We start from the raw sequence: 13077 nt of genomic DNA on the forward strand, positions 1-13077 counted from the left end.
GGGGCGTAGGGGTGTTAGCGTAAATAGATGAGAGGGAACATGCGAAGGACTTGAGCTTGTTTAAGGTTAGGTCACATGATTGCCCGAACCCGAAAATGATCAGGTGGATTATCGGACGTCTTCACACTTCACTTCATATTTTGACACGTAGCAACATCCTGGATCCCTTCTGCATTTATTGCCACCAATACCCATTTCCCCATTTTCATAACCATTCTCTGCTTTCCCCTTGAGATCGCCACTTGTCCACCGTCCGATTCATTCCCATTTCCCATCGCACACGTCCACGAACACCTTTGATTTTAATACAAGACTAGGTTTTTGTGATTTTCCCTTGTTGCCTTTGCTTACAGGGTCATATCATATGCCTTAAACAGAGGTTGTAGGAAGAAAGAGAAAGGCTTTATATATATATTTTATTGGGTTTTAGATTCTTGTGAAGGGCATAGCTAGCTAGGTAGCTTACAGTCTTACTCTAAGTGGGTGGTGGTGAGCGAGAGAGTATATAAATAAAGGGGTCAGAGAGAAAAAGGAAGAGAGAGCTGAGCTGATCAGAGAAGAATTGTTGGGTGGTGAAGAATTTTTGAAGAAATGGGGAGAGGTAGGGTTGAATTGAAGAGGATTGAGAACAAGATTAACAGGCAAGTGACCTTTGCAAAGAGAAGAAATGGGCTTTTGAAGAAAGCCTATGAGCTTTCTGTTCTTTGTGATGCCGAGGTTGCTCTCATCATCTTCTCTAATAGAGGAAAGCTGTACGAGTTTTGCAGTAGTTCAAGGTATATCACCAAAACAACCAAACTTTGTACCCAAACAATACACTAAAAAAAGCTTCTCTTTTTTCCTTATATCTCTCTTAACCCACCTCACAGCTACCTAGATTCTCTCATTTCTTTGATTCTTTTTTCTTGTTTCGAAATCTGACTTTAGATCTTGAGAGCTTTGTGTGGTGATTTTTGCTGTTTTCAGTGTTGGTTTCTTTGAGCTTTTGTTTTGGAAGTAAAGAAAAGAAAAGAGAAAACAAAGACACACAGAGAAATAAAAGTTTTTCTTTTTATCTCTGTCGAAGTTTTCCGTTTCCGTGAATGTCTCGGCGTTTATAGTAGGTTGAGCTTATGGTGTTAGATCTGCAACTTGAAAAACCAATGAAAGAGAGTGAAGAAGAAGGAGGAGGACGAGAGAAAATCACTGTTATATTGACTATTTAAATTATTTTTTTCAAGTCTCTGCCTTTCCTTTCCAGTTTCCATCTTTTTTTTCCTCTTTTGTTGAATCTCTGAATTTTCTATTTTTGTTTCTTGAATTTCTCTGTGTTTGAAAAAGAATAAAGTTTGTTCGATCGATCTGTTCCTATTCAAACCCTCCTGAAAGCCTGATCATAGCTGATTTGGAGTTTTCTCTTAATTAAACAAAGCTCAGAAATTTTTGCTTCTTAATTCTTTAGAAGCAACAAGTTGTTTATGGAATTTGTTTACTTTCTTTTTGTTTCTTTTCTTCAAGGTTTCTTCAGGATTCAAAGGATGTTGTGTCTGTTCTTGGTTTAACCTTTTACAGTTGAATCTGCCAGTTTTGAGGTTTTTGGCTTAAAAAATTTTCCTTTATAGAGCTTTAATTACTTTGATTTGTTTAGTTATTTAACTTTTGTTTCAATAAAATTTACAATCAAATGAATCTCTCTCTTTCTCTCTTCTGCAAAATCTGATTTTAGGGTTTTGTTTCACCCTCAAAGTCTATGTTAATGGCAATTTTGCTTTTGTTTATATTTTTTAAAATTTAAAGAATTTTTTGTTGGGTTTTTTGTCAGCTGCATCATGTACAAGGGTAAAGCAAAATCCATGCAACGACAAATAGTTTTGTTTCTCTCTTCCCCATGAACTTCTTGTTTCAGATGATTTTGGATCAATCAAGCAAGCAGAATGAGACATTTTGGCTGGTCATTTTTTTCCCTGCTCTTTCAGATTAGTCCTTTCTTGTTGGAGCTTCTATTTTTCCATTGGATCATAAACTTCTACCGTCTCTTTCTCTCTCTCCATGTTCTCAATCAGTTTTAAGTTTTTCAATCACTAAAGCTGATGGAGACATTTAGGGCGTTGAGCTTCTCAAGGCTACTATGAATTTAGGGTTTCCTTTCTTCAGATCAGTTCTCTCTCAAAATTTTCTGCAAGATTTCTCTTTCTTTCTTCTTTCTTTCTTTCAGATGTGAATTTATGTTGATTATGATATGTGTTGAAGTCTGTAATTTAGTTCAAGTGTTTTATAGTGATCAATCTAATGTCCACAGGATGCTCATATTCCTCTTATTAAGCACCTCATTGCATCCATGTTTAATATTTTATATTTTATGTGCTCATTTATAGAATTCCCCTAATATTATTTATAAATATATTCTTTTTTATGAAATTAGAAGGGGGTTTCAAGTTCAAATTTCAGATTTTTTTTTCTTTTTATTCATTTAAATTGCATAATTAATTTCAATTGCTATGACCATGGAGATGGTCTCTTTTTTATCTGTTCATATAATAAACCAATGCATGTGTTTCACAGAAACTGCATGAAAAAGAATTTTCAAACTTTAAACCCCTCTTTATCTTTAGAGTTTGCCCTTCTCAGTTGACATTACACAAAAGAAAATTTGTAACTATCTAATATTAGATTTTTGTTTTTAAAAGTTCAGGACAAGAAAAATAGAAAAAGCTATCAAAAAAAGGAAATATAGATTAGAAAATCCTGCTAATTTTTTGAATTCCTCTTCTTGTAATTGCTATCATTCTTCCTATCATCAATCCGCAACATTATTGTTCAGATTTTGTCTCTTAAAATTTATCCACTATCTGATGAATGCAAACTTGCTTCCTATTTGCATATAATTTTTTTTTTTAGAAAATTCTTTGAAAGACTTTTTTTTTTTTTTTTTTGAATTAGAACTAGATCAGTAAAAACAATCCTCTTGGACTAGCATTACAGCTACATGGAAATCAGAGGAAAAAGAATCTGTTGCCCTTGTTTGTAATAAATTATTTGTTTTAAAAATGAATTGCTTTAAAATTAAAATGAATTTTATTTTTTCAAATTAACAAAAAAGAAAAAGATAAACTGAATTAAATTTTTGTAAATTTCTTGATTTCTAACAAGAGTTAAGAAATGATGGTTGACCCCATTTGTGTTTTTGCATGTGAGATATTGGTGCTTAAATTTATAAATTAGAAAAGTTAATTGTCTTTTGAATGTTATATTTCTCCATTCTTTGTTTCCTTGTAATGGCGTATGTGCAGAGTAAACCTGAAATTTTTTTTTTCTTTTAAGTGCTTGCTTTTTTCATCATGATTTTCATAAACATTTTTGCTCAAGATTCTGACTAGGCAATAGGCATGTTTCCCTATGATGCATGTGTTTCTTGATATATTACTTTGGATATCGTTATTGATCTATTCAAAACTCAGATAAGGTGTAATAATAGCCTCAAGTTTCTGTATATTTGTTCTGATTTTTGCATCAATTCATGTAGAAATTAAGACATTTTTTTAACTGGTTTATTGTTGGAATTTAGCATGCTCAAAACACTTGAGAGGTACCAGAAATGCAACTATGGAGCTCCAGAAACAAATGTATCTGCCAGGGAGGCTCTGGTAATGTCTTTCCTTTTCTTTTATTCTTTCAACTGCCCTCTTTTTGCTAAACACTCCTTGTTATACAAAGAAAGTTTACCATATAACCTCTGTACATATAATGGTTTTATTATAGATTTTTTATTGTACCAATAGATTATAACTTGTTATTAAGAGAATTTGAGTTTGAACCCAATCAGAATTATTTATTAAAAAAAATAGTTGTTCTATTGTAGTTGTTTGAAATTGGAATTTTTCCCTTTTTAACTAATAGCTGTAATTTGTGATCACTTGGGATCTTTGTTACTAAAAGGTTTATATTAGAGAGAAACTTGCTTGATTGTATTCAGCACAACAAGGTTATTATAGTTTACAGCAGATAGAGTTTGTTACGTACAGATAATACAACAAACGACTATCAAGAAGAGTTTGAAGTTAATCCACCAGTGCTGCATGAGTCATCATTATCACATTCTTATCACTTACACTTCATTGGTTTTTTATCTTCTTATCTCTCCTGTCCTTTTACATAAGATAGAGCTTAAATTATTTGAAGTGTGTTCTTTTTGCAACCTTAATGACATCTACAAAACCTTTGTTCCCCTCTTTCAATTGCTAAAACTGTAATGCAAATAGTTATTGTCTAGGCTTGTACTTGATTTAAAATCTTGATGCCATCTACATCAACCTTTAATTTGGCCATGTTTTTACTATTTGCTAACTCCAGGTTGAATTTCTCTTTCGTGTTTTTGTTGAAACTATTTATTTAATGTATTATTTTCGAAGATATTAAAAATGGATGAGGTTGAGAAAAGCACTGATTTTCACGTCATTAATTATGCATGCAGATAAATGTATTTATAATAGTTTCTCTTTGTGTTTTTCAAATAAATCCATCCCTTTGCATAATGGTTGTAAAGTTAGACACAAGGCTTTGCTTAGCCTCATTCATTAAAAATTAATTTAAAGTTAAATTTTGATTCAATCATAAAAACTTTAAAATAACGAAACCATTTTTTCAACATTTTAAATAATGTTTTTCTGAAAAACCCAATGAATATTCTTAAACCGTATCATATTCAAATACTACTAACGAAAAGATTTTACAGCCAAAACATAGAACAATATAAATAAAATCAGTAATCTTCCTTCTTCCCATTCTAAAGGTTGGAGCTTGCTAGAAACCTCCTACTTGGAACTTATTTCAGTTTCAGGCCACAAATTTCTGTGATATTTCAAATCAAATTTGGAACTTATTTTGCTGATTTAAAAAAAAAAAAAAAACATTGGAGAGGTTAATATAAAAAATATGCGCATAGGGAAAAATAAAAGTAAAAAAATATATCATTCTGAATCATTCTTGGTGCAAATGGAATTTTGTTGCTGTGTTTGTAGGAGCTAAGTAGTCAGCAAGAATATCTGAAGCTTAAAGCTCGCTACGAAGCCTTGCAACGATCCCAGAGGTGACCATTACCTTGCCTTAAGCATGTGATATTTTGTTGAAAATTCCCTTGTTTTGAAAACTGAACTTGTGTTCTTGCTGTTGCACTAGAAATCTTCTGGGAGAAGATCTTGGCCCTTTAAGCAGCAAGGAGCTTGAGTCACTTGAAAGGCAGCTTGATATGTCATTGAAGCAGATCAGATCAACGCGAGTAAGTTGGCTAGTCCTTTGGGTGGAAGATTAAGTCGTTTTTATAGATTAGTGTTCATCTACCATTCACCTTTTGCAGACCCAATACATGCTAGATCAGCTCACTGACCTACAACGCAAGGTACGTAAAAGCTCTGAAGCTTTTGCTCTTCTTACTTAGTTTTTTTGCTTCAATTATCCATTGTTGGATTCTTGCATGCAGGAACAAATGCTGAACGAAGCAAATAAGACCCTGAAACAAAGGGTAGGTTAAATTTCCAACTATAAATTCCTTTTCTTCTTCTTACAATAAAAATAAAGAGCAGTCATCTTAATCCAAGTTAATGTGGTGGTGCCTTTCTCAGCTGGTGGAAGGATATCAAATAAATACTATGCAGTTGAATCCAAGTGCAGAAGAAGTGGAAGCCTTTGGCCGCCAAGCACCTCAACATCATGGTGATGTCTTCTTTCATCCACTGGAGTGTGAACCCACTTTACAAATTGGGTATGTCTAGCTAGCCTCTCCTTTTTAATTTTCATGAATTAAATGAGAAAATTTGTTAATTATGTGAATTTTGAATACATTTTTCTATGGACTCTATTGTGATCCGAGCTAATATTTCCATGCTGCCATCCAAATTTAAGAAAAATTAGAAATCTTGTTGGGAGTGTAGAGCAAGATTTTCAAAGAAATGCATTGGGGTTAAGGTTTGACCATTCTGAGAGATTGTATTATATGTCTACTTTATCGTAAATATAAACTTTACAGTCCAATGATGTTAAATTTTTATATATATATATATTTTTTAGATTTTTTTAATATTGTAATTGATGAGTGTACAGTAAAATATATTAAGTTGTATATTTATTTTTTAAGTTTAGTTGGTGTTAGGATATGGGTGAAATACGGTAATTTTGAATTGAATATAATAATTAGAATGAAACTAATTAATAATTTTGGGTAAAGTAATAAGTGAGTTTAAAATTATTTTATTTATGATAGACATTTTTCGATAATTTACTAATTGTGCTGACATGGGTGCAGATACCAGCCTGATCCAATAACAGTAGTGACTGCTGGCCCAAGTGTGAATAATTACATGCCAGGATGGTTACCCTGATAATTAGAAGACTACTTAGTACTCTTCATCAGACATTGGTATGCATTTCTTTCTATAAGAATCAGCAAAATTTTATGTTTTGTATGGTATTTTGATGAAACAATCAGTTGTAATTTGGATCTGCATTGATGTTTTTAGTTCTGTACCTTAGAAACATCGAAAGTAATTCTGTAATGTGTGTATGTAATGTGTCCAACTACTGCACTGCTTCAGCAGTTGCAGGCTCTGTTTGACAATAATTATCAACTTTCATAATTTCGACCATTTAATTACGTTGTTAATTCATATCTATTTTTACCCGTTACTATAACAAATTTAAACAACATGTGTTTTATTAAAAATTTGAAATACAATGTTAATAAGGATGATTGTGATAGTCGGCCGCTTCAGCTGCTTGCTTGTGGATTTGCGCCGCAAATCCATCTCACATCGGAGTGGAAAGTGGGTTCAAAAGTTATTTGGGCCAGTTTGGACTCGGCTGTTTTAATTGGTATCAGAGTCAGGCTTGGTCAGATAAATTGTGCAGAGCTAGTGGGCCTGCGAGGAAAGGGTTACGTGAGAGACGAGGTGGAGCCGCCCGAGGTACTAGCGAATCACAATACCCGAGAGTTCGATTCTAATTAGCAATTATAATGGATTCAGTTGCGATGAGACGTCGCAAAAATTTAGCAGATCGAGTATGATAATCAGCCGCTTTAGCTGCTTGTTTGCGGATTTGCGCCGCAAATCCGTCCCACATCCAAAAATTTAAAAGGAAATTGAATTGTATATAATAGCCAGCACAAAACTATTAAATAATTTGGGTTAACCATTTTGAATCAGGTGAAAAGTGAGTTCAAAGTTATTTGGATCAGTTTGAACTCAACTGTTTCAATGATGATAATATGGGTGTTCAAGGCGGCTTTAGGTTTAAGGCGGACGAATAGAAGAATAAAGGCACGCAAACAAAGATGGATAGCAAATAAGCGACCTTCGGTTTCTGTCCTGAGATGACTGAGTATCAATAAAAATTTTCTTTTTAAGAGATAAAGGTTTAGTGATGGAGAAAGGCTTTAGAGCCTAAAAACATTTGATCTAAAAGAAGACAAGACTCAAACAAACTGTCCAAAGCCTACAAACAGAAAGTCCCGAAGATGGAAAATGTCACTGCTGGTGCATCATGCCGCCAGTAGGAGAGCCAAGAGGTTGTTCAAAAGTTAAAAAGACAAATGAAGCTCAAGCAACCACAACAGAGAGAACCCACAATAGCAACATCAGACTACTGAAGCCATAAAAAGCGAGAAGCTCAGAGCTGAGGAAGAGCTCGTTGGCCATCTATAAGCCAATAGGACGAAAAGACGAGGAGGGGTATTAATAAGTTAAAACACATTTAACTGTGTCTCATCGGTTTTTTCAAGACAATGTAAAAAGGAAGTTGGACTTGGGCTACTAAATTATGAGATAACGGTTTATTGGAGTGGTGGACTTGGGCTAAATAATAAGTTGGGCACGTGCAAAATGATAAATTTGACTGAAATTTTGAAGAGGAGAAGAGCTTAGTAAGCACCGCTAAGGAGGCAAGGAAAAAAGGTGTGGCACCAGCCGCCCACCGGCGAGACACATGCCAAAGCTTCAGGCGGCTGCCTCTTGTCCTAGAAATACAATATAAACCTCTAGGCCAAGTGTCCTTTGTTAGGTAACGTCCTGTGAACTTGGGCATCTCTCTGATGGCCAAGTGGAGTAAGGGACGCCACAGACTGATGACGTACTATTTACTCATTTCTTTTTAATTTATTTTCAAACCAAATTACCTCAATTTCTTCTTTGTTGGTTAGCACTTGTACGTTGTACCAGTTGCGTTAACATTTTATTTCTGTTCTATAAATTCCTCACTTGAATTGACCCTCTTTTTTCAAATAATAATAAAATGAGACTTATTGACTCTAACAAATCAACTTTTTACGTGCTTTGTGGTCATTATTCATTTTTTTTTCAATTTTTAACACAATAATTTAAAATTTTAAAACTATTTAAAATTTGAAATTTACTTTAAAGAAAATAAATTATTAACCATTTAAAATATGAATATTTAATGAAGAAGTTAATATATTTTAATTTACTATTTTATACACAGTTAATATATTTAAAAAAATATTTATATTAGGCATGTATGGTACCTAGACATGCAGGTTATAAAATCTTACAATGGCATGTTTCTTGGAGGAGTTTTCTTATGAACTGGCTTTGTAGCTCACATGATATCACTTTGTTCTTCCTTGAAAGCTTCAATCAAACCAGCAATTTTGACGAGGAAAAAACATATTCCTCATGATGCCGAACAGAACACACAATTCTTGTCCCCTTCTTCAATATTATTATTTACTAAGTTTTACTTTTTATTTAAATTATAAACTTAATATTTTACCTATTTCTAAAAAAAAAACTTAATATTTTACAATAAATATAGATAAATCAAATAGATTTAAGAAATATTAAAATTAATTCTAATAAATTTTACAATAAAAATGATAGATAAATCAAATAAATAAATTGAATATTTTTTAATGAAATTATGGAAAGACAAGCACTGAACAATTAGGAGAAATTCATGAATTAGCTTTCCTGTTAGGTGAAGAGTGGTAATTCTGGTAGTTTTACTACTCCTAAATCGAAATGTCGAGTTAGTTATTTCCACGCCATATAATTACAAAATTATGCGTTATCCTCCACACTCAAATTTAACAGATTCGCAACTTGCCCACGCGCTTTCGCCCATTCACAACCATAACGTGTGTGAGGTCATTACTATCCGCTCAAGATAACGTCCCACGTCTTTCTGGCCCCACTTCCCCAACCTTCAACTCCAACCTAATCCACAGAGCGTTCCCCTCACGCTCTCCACCAACACGTGAGCCTATCCACAAATGAACGAATAGCGTTTTCTCTCGATCCAAACGCTGCAGAGAAAATTTGATCATTTGAATACCGGTACAAACGCCGCGTCACCTTCGCTTACTATCATTTCCCCCTCTCTTCCTTCTTATATATCTAAGACTCTCAAAGAATTTCCTGAGAAACAAACAAAACTTAGCCTATCAGAAACAGAAAGTGCAGGGCGGAAGGTTAAATAGATAGGGAAAGTCCTTTCCAATCAACCGCCGTGGTAGATAGAAGTTTCTGTGTTTATCCACTTGCCTCGTTTTTAGCAATAACAAATTGAAAAGTTTACAAGCGGATTAGGTTGAAAAGATTTCCTCAAGAAAAATTTATTTGGTTATAGTTTGGGTTTTATTCTTTTTAATTTTTTGCGTTTCGAGAACCAAAATGATGAGTAGTCAGCAGCAAGAACAGCAATCACGGATTTTCTACGAGCTATCAGCTCTAGTTCTCAATCTGCTTCGTTCGCCTATTCCCTTCTCTGACCAGTCTGGTGCGATTCCTTCAGATTCTTCTAGGAGGAGATCATCGGCGCCTCCACAGATCTCACCGGCGGGGTTCGCGTCGCTGATGCTGGGGATTTCGCTGTCTTTGATGCTGTGTGGATCAGTGACGTTCTTTATTGGGTTCATGTTGATGCCTTGGGTTCTTGGATTTGTTATGCTTCTTTATGTGGCTGGGATTGTTTCTACCATCTCCATGTTAGGCCGTTCCCTTTTTGGCTGCGCTTTGGCCCCTCCTTCTCCTCGAAAGGAGATTCCTGGTATGTAGCTTGTGGTTTATTTTCGATTACGTTCTCCCCTTCTTTGTCGCTTTTAGATTTTGTTTCCTTACTCCTTGGAGAAATATCTGTTATGATTTTCTCTCGTTTGTGCTATAAATTGATTGGCTTTTCTTTTTCAAAATTTTGTCTCCATCTTCTTTTCTGTATGTCTTTAGCTTTCTAGTCTCAGAATTTCACATCTTTCGCTTCATTTGCTCTGTATCTCTTTTGCATTCAACTTTATGACTTCTTGAATCTTTTAACATGGTGAATTGGGTGGTCTCTGCAGTGTGTGCAGAGTATTATTATCTCCATGCATAGTATCATTATTTTAGATCTCTTACTGTTCTTCCACTTCCTTTAGCTCAATTAAGTATAAGAAGGAAGCTTATAATGGAGCTTATCAGATGACGCATAACAGAATTTATGTAGGCCATAAGATTGGAGCTACTGAAAGTTCATGGTTAGATTAATTAGAGTGGCAGTATCTCTTGTCCTGCTCTGGATGCCATCAACCATAATGTGTTTATGCTACTCAAGATCAACATTTACAATGCTAGTTGATAGTTGAACAAACTGTTTGATTTGGGTGGGATTTCGTTGTTTCTATTTACTTTTGCGTTCCGACTGTTTTATTTGCGTTGTCCACTTCTTCCTCCTTTTTGTCAAAGCATTTTTTTTTTCTTACTTGGTTTGTCTGCTAACTAATCTTTGGCTTGCATATGCTATGAACAGCTTGCTTTTAAACCTCTTAATTCTCTTGCATGAGTTGATGATTGATTTAAGTCACAAATATTATTCTACTAGTACTTTGTGAGTTTCTAATTTCCAAGTTTACTTCAAATGTGCTTCATAAATTTATTTGTCTCGCTAATCCCACAAGGTCAAAATGGAAGAGCCCAATTGCTTCAGCACAATAGTAGCTGAGTTCAGATAAAACACGGCAAATAGAGTATTGTGGGAAACAAGTTTCACATAAGTTGGAAATTTTTTTGGTGCAATAATCACTTTCTGTTTTCATGTTGTGATGAAATGGTGCTAATTTATGAGGATTACATGGCTTGTTTCTTATTGACCCATTTTTCTATACTTATGTTTGTAGGTGCCTATGTTTGATATTTAGGAGTACACTAATGTTGAAAAGGGCATTAATTCTTTTGTTTCCCTACTTTTGCAGCATGGAAACTTTTGTGAAGATTAAGAGTTTGTCTAAAAAGTAACAGGAGGACTCTGCAGCACTTTTATTCTAGTTAGGTGCTGCTGCTAGAGACATACGGGCAGTAGAAAATTACCCAGCTTTTTAAGTATTGAAGCAGGAAATGTGAATAACTGTTGTTCCTGAGGACTGAAAATTTGTGGATATGGCTTCTTTATCGAGTAAAAATAGTGAATTGTTGAAGTTTTTATGAACTAATATTGTAATGAATTCCCACGGTTGAGAAGAAATGGAGGATTATCCCCATTTTCTCTGTAATATTCAATTTCTATTTGATCTATATCTGCATGTAATCAACCATCAGGAATCAGGCATTGCAGTTCTAGTGGCTGTATTTGAATGTTAGTACTTGCTAGGAACAAGATGAATGAAAAGTTTGAAAAGGGCGTTTTCTACCATGTGCTAAAATAAATTTAAAATGGGAGTCTCAATTGATAATAAAAGAAGAAGAGAGATCTTCAGGGCTGAGGACATGGAGCCGAAACCGGCAGTTCTGGTTCAGCGATCAGAGGGAATTCTATCTTAGTATTATTTTTGTATTTCTTTGAATTTAATTCAATTTGAAAAGAAGTTTTGGTTTTGATCTAAAATGGATTGAATTAAAAGGATAAACTTAAAGGCAAAGTAAAAAAAAAAAAAAAAATTCAATAGTTTTATTTTTTAATTATTTATGATTCAATTTGTGTTAAAATAGCAATTTTAATTTACACCATTAGCAAAAAAGCAACAATTATAAATATAAAATTCATAAAATTATTTTTATAATTTTATGTTTCCTCCTTAAAAATATTAAGAAAACTATTAATTAATAATCATATTTTACTTACATATCAATAGTTTTTACTTACATGTTAATAATTTTTTACTCTATTTAAAAATTATATTTTTTATTAATGGTATAATGCCATGAAATATTATTTTGATATTAATCAAACCACGTACTTTTAAAATACATTTGACATGGAAATGAGCATTCTTTCTCATACTTTCTCCTAAATTTAAATTTGAGAGGTATCTTTTATGACCTGATTCGTGATGTTTCTTCAATGGAAACTAGTAGCTGATGATGATTTTTGTCTAGCTTACCCCCATGCTACAACAGAATGGGTGCACCTAATTGATTTAGACTCGGGAGAGTTCTGCTTTTAGTGGTGACAAATCTAAAGTCTTAGCCCATACCTCGATGTGGTTGACTCTTAATGTCAAAGCTGAGGAGTTCTGCCCCACCACCCTTCTCTAGTAGGTAGTAAGGGATGCAACTCTTCCTCTGCTGATTATGGGCTTCTAGTAAAGACTCCTATTGGAGAAGAAAGATTTTTTTTTCTCTTGGTTTTAATGGTTGAACTTCAAAATTTTGTGGCTCTTCTTGTTGGGAGACCAAAAATAGTTGCTCAGGCGGGATAGCAACTAGAGACTCAGGCAGCGGCCGCGGCAGTGGAGAGTGGAGACGATTGTAATTGTCACCGTGTTGTTTTGCTCTATGGTTTGCTGTAGTGGCCCTTGGGCTTATTAAGTTTTAGATTTCATTTTGTGACTCTTCAGTTTAGAGCTTTGTGATAAGAGCCTTCAGAAGCCCTGTATTTTTTCGCCTTTGTTGTATTTGGATGGACCCATAGCTTTATTGTGATTTGGTGGGCCTAGAGCCTTCTTGTCCATAGAAACTTCCTTTGGAATTTTATTAAATAGCATATTATATAATATCTAAAATTATAATATATTAATTAGTTAAATTATGATAAATTTTATCCTAGAGTTGAAGATGAGTCCAAATCACTTCAGGGAAAAAGTATTATTTTAAGAAATGAAAATGCCGTCTAAGGAAGAAAAAC

General features: G+C 33.9%; 2 protein-coding genes across 2 annotated transcripts; both read left to right on the forward strand.

Moving 5' to 3' along the window:
• The first annotated feature begins 412 nt into the window (after positions 1–412).
• Positions 413–6609, forward strand: LOC110628791 (agamous-like MADS-box protein MADS4). The gene is made up of 8 exons (XM_021775594.2): positions 413–776; positions 3545–3623; positions 4998–5065; positions 5155–5254; positions 5333–5374; positions 5456–5497; positions 5598–5737; positions 6278–6609. Exons 1-8 carry the CDS (start codon positions 592–594, stop codon positions 6351–6353), a joined length of 732 nt encoding a protein of 243 aa, XP_021631286.1. The 5' UTR covers positions 413–591; the 3' UTR covers positions 6354–6609.
• Positions 6610–9261: 2652 nt separating this feature from the next.
• LOC110627387 lies at positions 9262–11528 on the forward strand. The gene is made up of 2 exons (XM_021773676.2): positions 9262–10032; positions 11210–11528. Exons 1-2 carry the CDS (start codon positions 9657–9659, stop codon positions 11224–11226), a joined length of 393 nt encoding a protein of 130 aa, XP_021629368.1. The 5' UTR covers positions 9262–9656; the 3' UTR covers positions 11227–11528.
• Positions 11529–13077: the final 1549 nt, after the last annotated feature.

Source organism: Manihot esculenta, chromosome 12, assembly GCF_001659605.2.
Source record: "Manihot esculenta cultivar AM560-2 chromosome 12, M.esculenta_v8, whole genome shotgun sequence".
NCBI classification, from domain to species: domain Eukaryota; kingdom Viridiplantae; phylum Streptophyta; class Magnoliopsida; order Malpighiales; family Euphorbiaceae; genus Manihot; species Manihot esculenta.

Coding starts and splice junctions, on each gene's coding strand:
- LOC110627387 (XM_021773676.2), top strand. CDS start 9,657: ATGATGAGTAGTCAGCAGCAAGAACAGCAATCACGGATTTTCTACGAG.
- LOC110628791 (XM_021775594.2), top strand. CDS start 592: ATGGGGAGAGGTAGGGTTGAATTGAAGAGGATTGAGAACAAGATTAAC. Junction 5,498..5,597: donor ATAAGACCCTGAAACAAAGG/GTAGGTTAAATT, acceptor TGCCTTTCTCAG/CTGGTGGAAGGATATCAAAT. Junction 5,738..6,277: donor GAACCCACTTTACAAATTGG/GTATGTCTAGCT, acceptor ACATGGGTGCAG/ATACCAGCCTGATCCAATAA.